This window comes from Pleurodeles waltl, chromosome 4_1 (assembly GCF_031143425.1).
Source record: "Pleurodeles waltl isolate 20211129_DDA chromosome 4_1, aPleWal1.hap1.20221129, whole genome shotgun sequence".
NCBI classification, from domain to species: Eukaryota; Metazoa; Chordata; class Amphibia; order Caudata; family Salamandridae; genus Pleurodeles; species Pleurodeles waltl.
In genome coordinates this window covers 484,128,073-484,143,564 of record NC_090442.1, presented here as the reverse complement: position 1 = coordinate 484,143,564, position 15,492 = coordinate 484,128,073, and the positions used below count along the sequence as shown (strand labels likewise).

General features: G+C 48.9%; 1 protein-coding gene across 2 annotated transcripts in view; it reads right to left on the bottom strand.

Annotated features, from left to right (window-relative positions):
* Window positions 1–15,492, bottom strand: part of PPP1R12A (protein phosphatase 1 regulatory subunit 12A) — a 1,050,482-nt gene that overhangs the window by 239,846 nt on the left and 795,144 nt on the right. For both annotated transcript variants that reach the window (XM_069228775.1, XM_069228774.1), the window contains one exon: window positions 14,969–15,110. In XM_069228775.1, the coding sequence (XP_069084876.1) occupies window positions 14,969–15,110 (142 nt within the window). The remainder of the gene's footprint in view (window positions 1–14,968; window positions 15,111–15,492) is intronic.

Below are 15,492 nucleotides of genomic sequence, written 5' to 3'. Positions count from 1 at the left end.
TGCAACGGGACTCCTCCGTTCCGAATTCCAATGTCGGTCCGCTCCTCCGGAGAGTGGTTTCCGCGTCTTCTGGGCCAGCGTCCTCCTTGTACTTCCGTTCCTTTTCGTTCGACAACTCCGTTGTACTCCAGCTCCAACTCCCGGCGCCCTCCCTGAAAAAAAGGAGGAAGCCTCTTTTTGACCACCTTCAGGTCCCGCCGTGGCGGCAGGGAACCAATGAGAGGACCGTCCTCCCGGGTCGCTTCCGTGGTGAAAGTGTCAGTGTCAGTACAAGCACGAGAAGAGTGTGGGTCGGATCGGAGCGACCCATCACAGTGCCGTAGATGCCTCCGGAGACTGTGATATCACAGTGGGGCTCACCTCCCATGCGGCGCAGTCTCAGAGGAGACTGTATCTGATCTCAGGATGAACAGCCCGGTGAATCATGCCGTCGACGTCGCTTCTTACGAGACCTCGAAGATCTGTGTGACCAAGTGTCCCGTGTCCTCGACCTTTGCCGACCTCTTTTCACCTTGTTAGCTTTTGTTAGGAAAAGCTTAGCCTCTCTTTTCTTCAGAGCTTTTGGGTTCATACGCTGGCAAGACGAGCAACCTGTCGTGATCAGAACTCAATCACCAGAGGCAGTTCTCATGCAGATCCATCACCAACAAGTAGCCTCCTTACTCACTGTAAGGTTTAAAACCGAATTTCTTCGGTGGAGACATAGTAGCGCTATGAGACAATTCGCTCAATAGAGTTGAGATACAATGGAGAGGTAGAAAAACCAAAGGCGTGGAAAAAAAGGGAACCTATGTCAGCACGCCAGTGAAGACTTCTTATGGCTCCGATGACGTCAGACGGAGTCACGCGTGGAGCTGTGCAATTATGACGTCCTCGTCAAATGGAGAGTTAGTTAAAAATTTCCGTCAAACGCTGGCACATTGGGAGTATTCATAAGGTGAGAAATCCACAGGTAGTTGTATCGATCAGAACTGTTTTTGTTCTCTAGTGTACTGGATTTAGTTTGGAAGTAATGGAAAGGCCAACGAAATTGGTAGCAGAGTTCCGGGTGTTTCAGAAGGTGCAGAAATAAAGGAAATGACATTAGCACACTGTAGGAAGTTGGCTCTGTATGTACTATTTCAAAGTAAGAAATAGCATGCACAGAGTCCAAAGGTTCCCCTTAGAGGTAAGATAGTGGCAAAAAGAGATAATTCTAATGCTCTATTTTGTGGTAGTGTGGTCGAGCAGTAGGCTTATCAGAGGGTAGTGTTAAGCATTTGTTGTACATACACAGGCAATAAATGAGGAACACACACTAAAAGACTTACTCCAGGCGAATAGGTTTTTGTATAGAAAAATATATTTTCTTAGTTTATTTTAAGAACCACAGGTTCAAGATTTACAAGCAATACTTCAAATGAAAGGTATTTCACTTAGGAACTTTAGGAACTTTGAAATAACAAAATAGCATATACAGTTTTCACACAAATGGCAATAAGCTATTTAAAAACTGGACACAGTTCAATTTTCAACAGTTCCTGGGGGAGGTAAGTGTTTGTTAGTTTTGCAGGTAAGTAAACCACTTACAGGGTTCAAAGTTGGGTCCAAGTTAGCCCACCGTTGGGGGTTCAGAGTAACCCCAAAGTTACCACACCAGCAGCTCAGGGCCGGTCAGGTGCAGAGGTCAAAGTGGTGCCCAAAACGCATAGGCTTCAATGGAGAATGGGGTGCCCCGGTTCCAGTCTGCCAGCAGGTAAGTATCTGCATCTTCGGAGGGCAAACCAGGGGGGTTTTGTAGGGCACCGGGGCGGGGGGGGGGGGGGGGTTACAAGTCAGCACAAAAAGTACACCCTCAGCGGCACGGGGGTGGCCGGGTGCAGAGTGCAAACAGGTGTCGGGTTTGCAATTGAGTTCAGTGGGAGACCCAGGGGTCTCTTCAGCGAAGCAGGCAGAGAGGGGGGGGGGGGCTCCTCGGGGTAGCCACCACCTGGGCAAGGGAGAGGGCAACCTGGGGGTCGCTTCTGCACTGGAGGTCGGATCCTTCAGGTCCTGGGGGCTGCGGGTGCAGTGTCTTTACCAGGCGTTGGGTTCTTTGAAGCAGGCAGTCGCGCTCAGGGGGAGCCTCTGGATTCCCTCTGCAGGCGTCGCTGGGGGGGCTCAGGGGTGTCAACTCTGGCTACTCACAGGGTTGTAGTCGCCGGGGAGTCCTCCCTGTAGTGTTGTTTCTCCGCAGGTCGAGCCGGGGGCGTCGGGTGCAGAGTGCAAAGTCTCACGCTTCCGGCGGGAAACGGGTTGTCTTTAAAAGTTGCTTCTTTGTTGCAAAGTTGCAGTCTTTGTGGAACAGGGCCGCTGTCCTCGGGAGTTCTTGGTCCTTTTAGATGCAGGGTAGTCCTCGGAGGCTTCAGAGGTCGCTGGACCCTGGGGGACGTGTCGCTGTTGCAGTTTTTCTCGAAGTAGGGAGACAGGCCGGTAGGGCTGGGGCCAAAGCAGTTGGTGTCTCCATCTTCTCTGCAGGGCTTCAGGTCAGCAGTCCTTCTTCGTCTTCAGGTTGCAGGAATCTATCTTGCTAGGTTCTGGGAGCCCCTAAATACTCAATTTAGGGGTGTGTTTAGGTCTGGGGGGTTAGTAGCCAATGGCTACTAGCCCTGAGGGTGGCTAAACCCTCTTTGTGCCTCCTCCCTGAGGGGAGGGGGGCACATCCCTAATCCTATTGGGGGAATCCTCCATCTGCAAGATGGAGGATTTCTAAAAGTCAGAGTCACCTCAGCTCAGGACACCTTAGGGGCTGTCCTGACTGGCCAGTGACGACTCCTTGTTTTTCTCATTATTTCCTCCGGCTTTGCCGCCAAAAGTGGGGCCGTGGCCGGAGGGGGCGGGCATCTCCACTAGCTGGATTGCCCTGGGGTGCTGTGACAAAGGGGGTGAGCCTTTGAGGCTCACCGCCAGGTGTTACAGTTTCTGCAGGAGGAGGTGAGAAGCACCTCCACCCAGTACAGGCTTTGTTCCTGGCCACAGATTGACAAAGGCACTCTCCCCATGTGGCCAGCAACATGTCTGGTGTGTGGTAGGCTGGCACAACTAGTCAGCCCACACTGGAAGTCGGGTATGTTTTCAGGGGGCATCCCTAAGATGCCATCTGGGGTGTATTTCACAATAAAATGTACACTGGCATCAGTGTGCATTTATTGTGCTAAGAAGTTTGATACCAAACTTCCCAGTTTTCAGTGTAGCCATTATGGTGCTGTGGAGTTCGTGTATGACAGACTCCCAGACCATATACTCTTTAAGGCTACCCTGCACTTACAATGTCTAAGGTTTTGCTTAGACACTGTAGGGGCATAGTGCTCATGCACCTATGCCCTCACCTATGGTATAGTGCACCCTGCCTTAGGGCTGTAAGGCCTGCTAGAGGGGTGACTTACCTATGCCATTGGCAGTGTGAGGTTGGCATGGCACCCTGAGGTGAGTGCCAGGTCGTCTTAGTCATTTTCTCCCCACCAGCACACACAAGCTGCCAAGCAGTGTGTCTGTGCTGGGTGAGGGGTCTCCAGGGTGGCATAAGACATGCTGCAGCCCTTAGAGACCTTCCCTGGCATCAGGGCCCTTGGTACCAGGGGTACCAGTTACAAGGGACTTACCTGGATGCCAGGGTGTGCCAACTGTGGAAACAAAGGTACAGGTTAGGGAAAGAATACTGGTGCTGAGGCCTGGTTAGCAAGCCTCAGCACACTTTCAAATCATAACTTGGCATCAGCAAAGGCAAAAAGTCAGGGGGTAACCATGCCAAAGAGGCATTTCCTTACACACACATGGTGTGAAGCTTAGATGCAGCTCTGCTCCATTAATTCCAGGATGGTAAAAAGCCAACACGTCACCGCAACACACACTGAGCAGTGCGTGGGAGCGTTAATGGGAAAAAAATTCTCCATCCAGTCTGTTTCCTGGGGAGTGCTCCAAGGTGAGGAATCAGCAGTGAAGTATCCATCAGAACTCATTATTGCCAAATGCGCACAGTATGGATAATGTACGAAGGAAGTGACTTTCTTTTAGGAAATAGAGTTGGTAAGATTGAGCTTCCTTAAGACAGAACAAACATTTCCACAAATTAAACTCATAGTTGATGCAATGAAGACTGGCAGTGTCAGGCAGACTATGATGTGCCAGGTTATACATGATTACTAAAATAAAACTGAGGGACAGTAGCACTTAAGGGGTTTTTAATGCTATGGGTGTAATACCCATGATGAGAAAAAATAGCTGAGGATTAGTGGAGGAAGAAGAAATGGGTGGAGAGTTCATGAGGTTGCATAGAACATCAGATTATCTTAGCAGAAGTTGCAGTTCTTTTATTGACTAATGAACCAGCTATTTACTTTCGGTAACACCTTATCTGGTAGAAACATTCTAGTTGCAGATTCCTTACCTTTGAATTTCCCCCAGATGTCAGACTGGATCTGGAGAATGTTTTGAGTAGCACCCCTGAGTGCTTTTAAGTGGCACTGATCAGCTCCGTGTCCGCACCAGATATGACGTCATGGAATCTATATAGGTGCCACCCCGTCGCACTGATGTCAGTTTCTTTTCACTCCAATAGCGCAGAACACGGACTACTGGTGCATCAAAACTACAGCCCCTGTCCCTAGAAATCAGATATCACAGAGTGGGGAGGTTGGGATGGTAAGTAATCTGCAACCAGAATATGCCTCTACCAGATAAGGCGTTATCAAAGGTAAATAACTTGTTCAACTGATAGATTTTTTAGCTGCAGATTCCTTAGCTTTGAATAGATACTCAAAGCAATACCATCCCTGGAGGTGGGTCTGCGAACCAGGATCACACTAGAAAGTCCTGCAGGACAGAATGGGAAAAGTACCCATCCCTATGGCCCTCACTGTTCAGGCAGCAGTGTTTCGTAACATGCCCACGTTGCCCCCTGACAGATGTCAACGACTGGAACTCCACGTGCTAACGCAGTGGGTTCAGCTGTAGCTCAGGTAGAATGAGCACACAAATCCTCAGCTATTTGCTTTTTGGCCAGTGCATAGCAGATCGTAATGGAGAGTAGGATCCATCTGTAGATGGTATGCTTTTGCACTGCCCCACCTTTCCTCACTCCCACATAACTGACAAAGAGCTGGTCATACACCCAGAACTCTTTTGTATGATCAAGGTAGATTGCCAATCCTCTTGGGTCCAGGCGGTGAATTCTCCCCTCTTCCTTTGAAAGATGTGGGGGCATGCAAAAAGTAGGCAAGGTGATGGACTGGCCTACATGAAAGGGTGTAAAGATAGAAATGTAGAGTTGCTCAGATGACAATGCCTGCAGCTCACTAACCCTGCTGGCAGATTTAATGGCCACAAGGAATGATGTTTTCAAAGTCAGGGAAGCCTGAAAGGACAACTGTGGTGAGGCTCAAAAGGAGCACCCATCAGAAAGGTCAAAACCAAATTCAAATCCCATTAGGGCATAATGAATGGGGATGGAGTAAAGTCAAATCAAATCAAATCATTAATAAAGCGCGCTACTCACCTGTGCGGGTCTCAAGGCGCTAGGGGAAAAAGGGGGGGGGGGGTTATCGCTGCTCAAACAGCCAGGTCTTTAGGAGTCTCCAGAAAGCGGAGTGGTCCTGGGTGGTCCTGAGGCTGGTGGGGAGGGAGTTCCAGGTCTTGGCCGCCAGGAAGGAGAAAGATTTCCCACCCACCGTGGAGCGGCGGATGCGAGGCACAGCAGCAAGTGCGAGGCCAGAGGAGCGGAGGAGGCGGGTGGGGACGTAGAAGCTGAGGCGTCTGTTGATGTATTCCGGTCCCTTGTCGTGGAGGGCTTTGTGTGGGTGGGTGAGAAGTCGGAAGGTGATCCTTTTGCTGACTGGGAGCCAATGCAGGTGTCTCAGGTGTGCGGAGATGTGGCTGCTGCGAGGTACGTCGAGGATGAGGCGGGCCGAGGCGTTTTGAATGCGTTGCAGGCGATTTTTGAGTTTGGCTGTGGTCCCAGCGTAGAGCGTGTTGCCGTAGTCCAGGCGGCTCGTGACGAGGGCGTGGGTCACGGTTTTTCTGGTGTCGGCGGGGATCCAGCGGAAGATCTTGCGGAGCATGCGGAGGGTGAGGAAGCAGGCGGAGGACACGGCGTTGACTTGCTTGGTCATGGTGAGAAGAGGGTCCAAGATGAAGCCGAGGTTGCGGGCGTGGTCTGTGGGGGTCGGTGCGGTCCCGAGGGCCGTGGGCCACTAGGAGTCGTCCCAGGCAGACGGGGTTTTGCCGAGGATGAGGACTTCCTTTTTTTCCAGAGTTCAGCTTTAGGCGGCTGAGCCTCATCCAATCTGCAACGTCCTTCATACCCTCTTGTAGGTTGGTCTTGGCGCTGGCGGGGTCCTTGGTGAGGGAGAGTATAAGTTGGGTGTCGTCGGCGTAGGAGGTGATGATGATGTCGTGCTTGCGTACGATGTTGGCGAGGGGGCTCATGTAGACTGTTGGCGAGGGGGCTCATGTAGACGGATGTGTAAGGCCCTTAAAGAACCTATTAACAATAGGAGACTTAAATAAGGTTGATCAGGCAACCTCAAAAACGCAGAAACAGCAGAAAAATAACCTTTGTGAGTGCCAATAGCAGATCCCTGCTGGGCCACAGGAATGATCAACTACACAACCTCAGAGAGAGGGTCAACAGACTTCTCTGAGCACCATTCCACAAGTTTCTTCCAACAGGCACATACCGTTTTGATGGAGGAATGTCTGGCTGCCAAGATTATGTTGCAGGCTTTGGGTGAGAAATCAAAAGCTTTCAACTTTCCTTGCTCAATTTCCACGCAAGAAGGCAGAGATTGGACGGGTTCAGATGGAGAACCCTTCCCTGCTGCTGAGACAGAAGATCATCCTGAAGGGGCAGTCTGACTGGATGATCAATGGCAATGTTCAATAGCTCGGGATACCAGATTCTGTGCCTAGTCCGGTGACACAAGGATTACTTGGGCTTGGTCGCTCTTTAACTTCTTGAGAAGTCTGGGCAGAAGTGGTATGGTTGTAAAGGTGTACCAGAGCCCTGAGCTCACCTCGAGACGAAAAGCGTTGCAGATAGCGTGTCACCTTGGAAACTCCAACGCGCAATACTGGTGACACTGCGTGTTCTCTACGGAGGTGAACAGATATAACCATGGCTCACCCCACTGAACAAAAAAACCTTGTGCCACCTCTGGATGGAGACATTTGTGTCAGCTAAGTATTGTCAGCTTAGTTTGCCCACTCTGACGTTCAGAGAGCCCGCCAGCTGTTTAACCAGCAGGGAAATGCCATCATTTTCCCTCCCTGTTCAGTGGTGCAGGGCCTATTGACAAAGGGTCAATGACCCCACTCAACACCCTGCTCGTTGCAGTATCACATGGCGGTGGTATTGTCCATGAACACCTGCACTCCCGTTTTTTTAAGAGAGGGAAGAAATGCTTTTAATGCTAGGCTGATCGCCTGGAGCTCCAACAGGATGATGTGGAGTCTTACTCTGCCAGAAACCAGACGCATTTGATCTCCGCCTCTCCCAGGTCGCCCGCTCATCACTGGAGTGACATCTATCACTACAGTCACATCTGGCTAGGGAAGGGAGAGGGCTCTGCTTCTGCCCAATTGCAGACTGTTAGCCACCACTGCAGATCTTGTGCAGTTCCCCCTGAGATCTGGATCATGTCTGATTCCCCTAATGCTGCACCCATAGGAACCTCGGGTCCCATTGCGGAGCACACATATGCCATCTGGCATGTGTCACCCACAGGATGCAGGAGGCCATGAGAAATCACAGAAATCTAGGATAGAGGCTGAAACATCATTATCATAGCCTGAACATCCTGGACTCACCAGAAGGGAGGATAAGCCCAAGACTTCACTGTGTCCCACACAGCCCCTATGAAAGAGAGCATCCTAGAGGGAGTTAGGTGTGACTTCAGCATGTTTATAGTGAACCCCAACAAATGCAAGAGGTCCGCCGTAGTCTGGAGGTAGGAAACAACAGCTTGGGACGAGCCCACCTTCAACAGCCAGTCGTAGAGATAGGGGAAGACTGAAAACCCTGATCTCTGAAGATGAGGGGTGCTGGTAAGGCCAAAGGTGAGCACTTGCAGAACCGTATCCTACAGCGTGTAGGAATGACAACCCAAAAGGCATGCAGTGTTCATTGATTGCAATGCCAGGGTGGTGCAAGAAAACAATCTTCCCAAGTTTGCCTAGCCTCTTGGATTTCCTATCCAAGAGTGTGGAAGGGAAGACACCCTGGGAAGAGGAGGTTTGGATAACCAAGCTCTCAGGGGTGGGGTGTGGAGTCAGGAAACCTGGGTCACCCGGTGCAGGGTGACGGGCAATAGTCTTGTTCACTGGACGCCCTGCTCTTAGTTTGGAACAAGTACCCAGAAGGAGATCTGTAAGAGCTTCATTAAAGGGAAGCAGGGATTCAGAGACTGACGCACTTCTGTCAGAAGGTTTGTCCTGACTGCCACTGATTGCAGCTCAAGGTCCAGGACCTCACAGTTGCTCTCACCACCACTGAATATGAAGCTTGCTCCCTCCTCCGTTGCCACAGTAGGGAGTGAGAGCATGCCAGTGTCTGCGGAGGTTTCCAGTCTACCAGCTTCACCAGAGTCCGTACGTCAGTCAATGGGGTCTTGAAGCTGGTATTTTAAAGGGTCCAGCGACTCCTTCCCTTCTTCACCATAATCTAGCCCATAGTAAGGCTCAATCTCCAACATAGGGGGAAAGTTCCCTGCCAGCTCCAGAGTCTGTATCTCTGTGTTGGATCAGCAATGAGGATGGGGGTGACACCACCCCAGGGCATGGGTGGCGCCGGGAGCGTCTCTGTCAGAACTGGCGCCAGGGAAGGTTGAAGTATTATGACTGGCGCCGATATGGATCCAAGAATGGATCCCTTGGTGCTCCTCAGATCCAAGGTAGAAGCCGCCGGTGTTGAACCTGAAGGCGTCCCATCTGACTTAGCAAGAACCGTTCCAGCGAAGTCGAGCTGCCCAAAAATGAGGCGCATGGCCTCATAAAACTCTTTAAGCTGGGCAGGAGTACCTCCCAGAAACTCAGGAAAGCGCAAAGTTGGGCCAGACGCAGGTTCCGTAGTTGGAGGCCTTGAAAGACACTTCTTCTGCCACTACTTACCTGAACTTCCTGAGGACTTCAAGTGGGACAAAGAAGATTTATTTTGGGTGAACCCCGTCTTAAGTCCAGGCATGCCTCGACCAGTAGAATCACTCAAAAAAGCTTTAACAAAAGTCGACAAAACACCAGTCAAAAAGTGACTGAGGGGTAGCTCTTTCTTCGGATCAGCGCTGGCTGGCCTAGAAAGAAAATAAAAACTGACGTCAGCACGCTGGGGTGGTGCCTATATAGGACCTGCAACGTCATATCTGGTGCGCATGACGCCAACAGATGCAGAGCCAATCAACACCACTTAACGGCACACACAGGGGTACTGCTCGAGAAAAATCTCCGAATCCAGACTGATGCTTGGGGGAAATTCTAAGGTAAGGAATCTGCAACTAGATATCTGTATCAGATCTTGGCCGCATCACAACCATCCTGTATGGCTCGGTGAGGCCAGGTCATAGTTCACTTGGAACTCCATGGAGGGCTTCTGCCACCAAATCTTCAATAACATGGGAATAGCAGCTGTCGTTCACAGATCCGAGGGTCAAGCTATTTGCAGAGAATGTTCCATTCCCAAAGGTCAAAAAGGTATTCAGGCCTGTCCAATTTGCAGATGCCTGCACTACCAAGCTTTCAGGCGAGGGGTGCCAAGTAAAAATACAGGGTTGCCCGGGGCAGTGCAGTGGCGCCTCACTATCTGGCAATAGACTCCGGGGCCAGAGTAAGGATTGGCCCAAGCTGCCAAAAAGGCATCTGTAAAGGCTTGTGACATGATTTTGATCTCTAAGGTGCAGAGCTGGAAAGTAAAGAATTTTGGCCACCCTACGCATGATCACGTAGTAGGAAGCGCTCTCCTCAGTGGCAGTAGTAGGGGGTGAGAGGAGATCGGACTCAGGGGAAGTATCAAGTAAACTGGTTTCTTGATGTTCATCATAACAATGTTCCTTGTAGTATGGTTGCTCAATTTCACTTCCCACATTGTAATCATTGCCCAAATCCATACCAGATAAGAAATGCAACATGTGTGTTCTTCCTTGTGGGGGTGATAAGCCAAGTCGGGGGAGGCGGTCCCTCAATGGAAGCGGAGCGCAGCATTGGTCGAGGCAGGAATGGCACAGACTGAGTCAGAGTGTACAATGGGCACATCGTCCTCTGGTACTGATGGAACTGCCATAGGAGTCGTCGAAACAGGAGCTGGAGGAGGCCTAGTTGGTGATTCGGAGAGTCCAATTGGCACAGAAGGCGAATCCGCCACAGTACCCCAGATGGAGGGCCCAATGGGTCCTTGGGGCCCTAATGCACACCAAAGGGAGTCAGTAATGATCCAAAGAGTTAGAGCATCGCTTTGTGACAACTCACTGATCTTCCCCCGTGCAATAGTCTGCACCAGAAATGTGCCGGAACATGTTGCAGCATAGGCCTGAAAGTCGAACAGCTTCAGAAACAAGATCAGGAAGCATGGTAATGCCCTAGCACCTTCACAAGAGTGTATGAGTGGTGGGAAAGGGCAAGTCTTGCTTGGATTTTTTGTGGTTCTTTTTGGCTTACCTGAAGACATTGAGCACAATGACTGACCCTGGGAACGACTGCAGCAACTACTCGACTGTGACAGATACTTCGACTGGGACTGGTCTTATTGTAGGGTTCTTCCGGTGTTTGGCAACAGAGTTTCACTTCGCAGTCTTGTATGGCTTTCAGGTTCACTGTGCCAATAAATGCAGGCCTCAGAGTCAGGGTTCGACCCCAGGCAAACCTGATGAGGATCAGTGACAAATATTTGCTTAAGGCACTCTTAATAGGGTTTAAAGCCTGCCGTTTTAGAAGGTGATATTTGCCTTGCACCATGGATTTTTTAAACTGTAGGAGGTGTAGGAAAGTAGCATCTTTCTGACACAGTTACCCCCACATCTTGCCTGGTGTCAGTATGTATAGACTGTGGTACACTGGGACCCTGATAATCAGGATCCCAGTAGCTGTGCTCTCTCCTCTAAATTTGGTTGTGGGTAAAGGTTTACACTCCACAATTGGCATACTTGTGCACCCATTTAAGTCCCTAGTATACAGTACCTACGTACACAGAGCACTGGTACACCATGGGTTTCCTACGGGCTGCAGCATGTATTATGCCGATGCCACATTATGGGAGCTCATGCAAACTGGGTACCCCTACAAGCCACAGACTCCATTCCCTGGGCTTTGTAAGGGCTGGAAAGCCATATTAAGGTATGTAGTGGACACTGGTCGACACGAGTGGTCCAACTACATAACAGCTTCTCCTAACCTAGGCATGTTTGGAATCAAATCTGATTCCAGTGCTAATTGCATGATACCATGTACTCTGGGAGTTCCTTAGATCCCCCAGTTCTGCCTGTGCTGCCAGATACTGTTCTGCCCTCCTAATGATGAGCCTAACTCAAGCAGGGAAAGGCAGAACAAAGGATTTCCTGAAAGAGAGGTGTGACCAACTCTCCCTTTGAAAAAAGTGTCTCTGGGCTGGGGTGGCCTCTGAGCGCCACCAAACTGCTTTGAAGGGCACATCTGGTGCCCTACTTCCATAATCCAGTTTACACCAGCTCAAGAACCCCCGGTTCCTGCTTTGGAGCAAAACCACACAAAGGACAGAGGAGTGACCACCCCCTGTCCATCTCCTCCCCCAGGGAGGCGCACAGAGTTCTTGCTTGTGGCAGGCTGATTCTTCAGTCTTGGAAACAAGGTAGGCTGAGGCCCTGGGAGCATTTGACTAGTTAGGCCATGCAGATGACGTCCCTGACCCCTCTGATAGGTGGGTCAATGCACAGAATGACCAACCTCTCCTCTCAGGGCTACCTAACGGCTCCCCCGAGAGTGGGTCCTCAGATTTGTTAAGCAAGACTCTTCAAGGAACTCTTTCCAAGACATCTTCTGCTCCTGGCCTCCGCAACCGCTGCTGGTCTGCTTTTGAAACTGAAACAAGACTGTATCCAGTTGGGAAGTCTCCCTCTGTTACACTGTTTATCCATCTTCTTCAAGATTTCTGCAACATCCCTGGCTGTGCATCCTCAAGGGTCACAAGGACTCTGCCTAAATCCAAGATGAAAGAAGGAATCTCCCTTGGAGTGAAGGAGTCATTCCCTGCATCTGCAGGCACCTCAAGACAACAACTGGCTGGTGGATCCTGCTGTTCCACGGACAACGAAGAGGCTCTGCTCACAGGTGGTGGTTGTTCTGTGGTCCTCTCTGGGTCCAACTTGTCTTCTGACCAATTTGGGAGATGGCGGACCCTTGCTGCAGCCACTGGAACGAAACCGCTGTGCACCACAACGGAAACTATTGCCAAGCATTGTTGGCTATTTCTCCAAGAGATCTTCGAGCTCCGAGAAGTCCCATCCTCTAGCCCTCTGCAACTCAAAGATAAGCTTCCAACTCTGCAGCTCCTGCAACGTGGGACTTCCATTTTGTTGTGCTACTGAGGCCTCTCTTTGTCTCCATGTGCTTACTGCCAGTGGGTCATTCGTGGGGGCTCCCCAGACTTCAGCTGGCTTTCCCTCCTGCTGAAGGCCTGTCCTGACTCTCTTCCAAGGGTCAAGTCACTAGGACCTTGCTGGTCCACAGAAACCTACAATCTTCTTTGCAACAACTATTTGCATTCGAAAAGGCTTTTTGGTGGTCCTGCTGGCCATTGACCCTCCTGCAATCCATCGACCAACTTGGGACAGCTTGTGGCAGACTCCAAGGATCTTCTGCATCTCCTGGACTCCACAGCTGGGCTTCCTCCTTCACCTGCAAGAACTTCACCTTCAAGAGGGAGGATATTGCCTACCTGCACAACCGGGACATCTTTGAGTGGTTTGGGCACTGTCCCCTTCTTTTTCAGTTTCTTCACATCCGGAATCCACCTTTGGGTTCCACCAGCCTGATCCAAGGTTCAGGACGGCAGCTGGACAACCGAGGCTTCCATTGACTTCAATGAGGGTTTCCGATGGCACTTCACCACTATGCACCTGGGCTCCCTAGTGTACGTACTGAGATCTTCAAGGTATCCACAGGTGGGGCACTCACCAACCTTCTTTGTGCCAACTGGTTCCCTCGGAGTCCACTGGGAAGGGTCCTGAATCCATAAAAGTCAAACCACTACAGTCCTGTGTTCGTCTATGGGACACCTGGTTCGATAACCACTCTGCACCCGGGCACCTGTGGGATTTATTTTTTAACTTATCTCTGGTAATTTCTTACTTCCCCAGCTCCTGGGATTCTAACACTTGCATTTGTTGTGCTCCTCCATTCTTATAACACTTTCTTAATATATGGTCTGCACCCCGCCGCCTCCATCAGTGTCCCATTTCTATGCTTTTCCTGTTTGTTGCTAAGTGTATATTATGTGTGTATATATCTCCAAGAGGAGATAATTCAATGTTAGTGCAGCCTTAGTGATGCAATAAATACTTTATTTTTGTTAACACCTGATGTGGTTCGTTTTTTTTTAAACAGTTACTGACTATTGTGGTATTGCAAGTGCTTTACACTCCTCCTTGATAAGCTTTAGCTGCTCACCACAGCTACCCCTAGAGAGCTGTTGCTATCGGGACATCTAAACACTATCACTAAGGGTTGCCTGGACTCAGTATATGGCCAGACCATAGGTGTACACTATACACTGAGCCAGCCTCCTACAGGGGTAAAAGCAGGTCTCGGAGAGACAAGAGGTAGTGCTAGATCGGAGTAGCAGCTACATAGGTCCAGCATGCCATTTCTTGAGTAAAACAGTGCTAGTGTGGACCCACATGGTGCCACCTACTGCAGTGCAGAGGTACTGCTCAAAGGTAATCTGCAGTTAGAAGTCTCTATCAGACTAATTCTTCAATCTTGATGTTCATATAGCCACCTGAAGGCACTTCAATTGAGTACTTAGCAAAGGAAGAGCTTTTTCAGAATTCAATTTCACCAAAAGGAAAGCTCAACTGGCCCAGAGGCTAGTCCTTAGTCAGTTTGAGCCCCAAACTACATCCATTAAATAAACTGACCAATAGTACCTGCCACCTTCTCATGCAAAAATAATCATATGGAAGATGTTTGATTTGGGTGGTGTCAAGTGATCCAGTTGTGTATTCTAAGTGTGCTCTGACCCAGAGAATCAGCACCTTCGACGACTCATTCATCAGAACTGGTGTAGTAGAACAAGGTCATACATTCTTTCTTCTGCATTTAGTCTACTGCCAAGGTTTCCTGCAGGTAACAGACAGAATGTGCTACCAGGGGACCCTGTGAGTCAGAACCTTTTCTCAAGGTATAACAGGCCAGTAATTTTCAAGAATAGATTTTATTTTTATTTTTCATCATGTGGCTTAATCATTTAATCTACTACCGTAAACTTTAGGACATCCAGCTCTGCTACACTTCTGGGAATCTCTCAAATCTTCTATTAATGGGGAAATACCCAGTGCTCAACAGGGACCTTAAAGCACTTTACAAAAACTCTTATGCAAACATCTGTTTTCCTTACTACTTTGAGAACTGCCTTGCAACATATCTGTGTTATAGGGAAGGAAAAATTAAGAACAGAATACAATTGTCAAATGATCTGCTTGTACTTTTGTTTTTATAATAGTTGTGAATGGATTTAACACTTCCCAAAATATGTCAGTAATCATATATGTGAAAACCTCTTAAGTAAAATATATTTAAAAAAAAACACAGGCATCATTTAACACTAGTTCACCATCTCCTTTTGCGAAGCAAAGGATTGTAGATAAACACTGGAATACAGAACTAGATGAAAAACAATCTTAAGGACATTTTATGTAAAAAAACTAATTAACAAAAAGCACAGGGGCAAATATTCCATGCAAGAAAATACAGTAAGTGTTGATCACCAAAACATTACCTTTTTAAAGCCAGATGCATCATCCTTTTCTAGCCTGCTAGAAAATGGCTTTCTATTTTCTAAGTGGCTATTCGACCCTGATCTCCCCAATAAGGAATCAATACGCTCGTTAGTAGTAGTGCTGGATGTTACTGTATTGTACCTATAAAAAAAGTTTTCAACTTGTTTTCATGTTGGAAAATAATACAAACATACATTCTAGCTTTCGGAAAGGCAGTCTAACAAATCGATTATCAAGGCAATATTTCTCTTTATTTTCAAAACCAGCTGAAAATGTCAACGGTCTTTAAATGCCAAAGGCTGACTCTGAAAACAGGATCGGGATATGTCACTATGAATACATTTTTATGAAGAAATACAACTATTAAAACAGCTATGAAAAAGTTAACCACAAATTACATTTTTAGGTGACCTTATCCTAAAAAGTAACAAACTGCCAGTATTAAGCTTTTGGTGACAGGTTAGAGGTACACTAAAGATAATCATGGATGAGTGAGGCTGGCTGAAAAGGTATATCTATACAA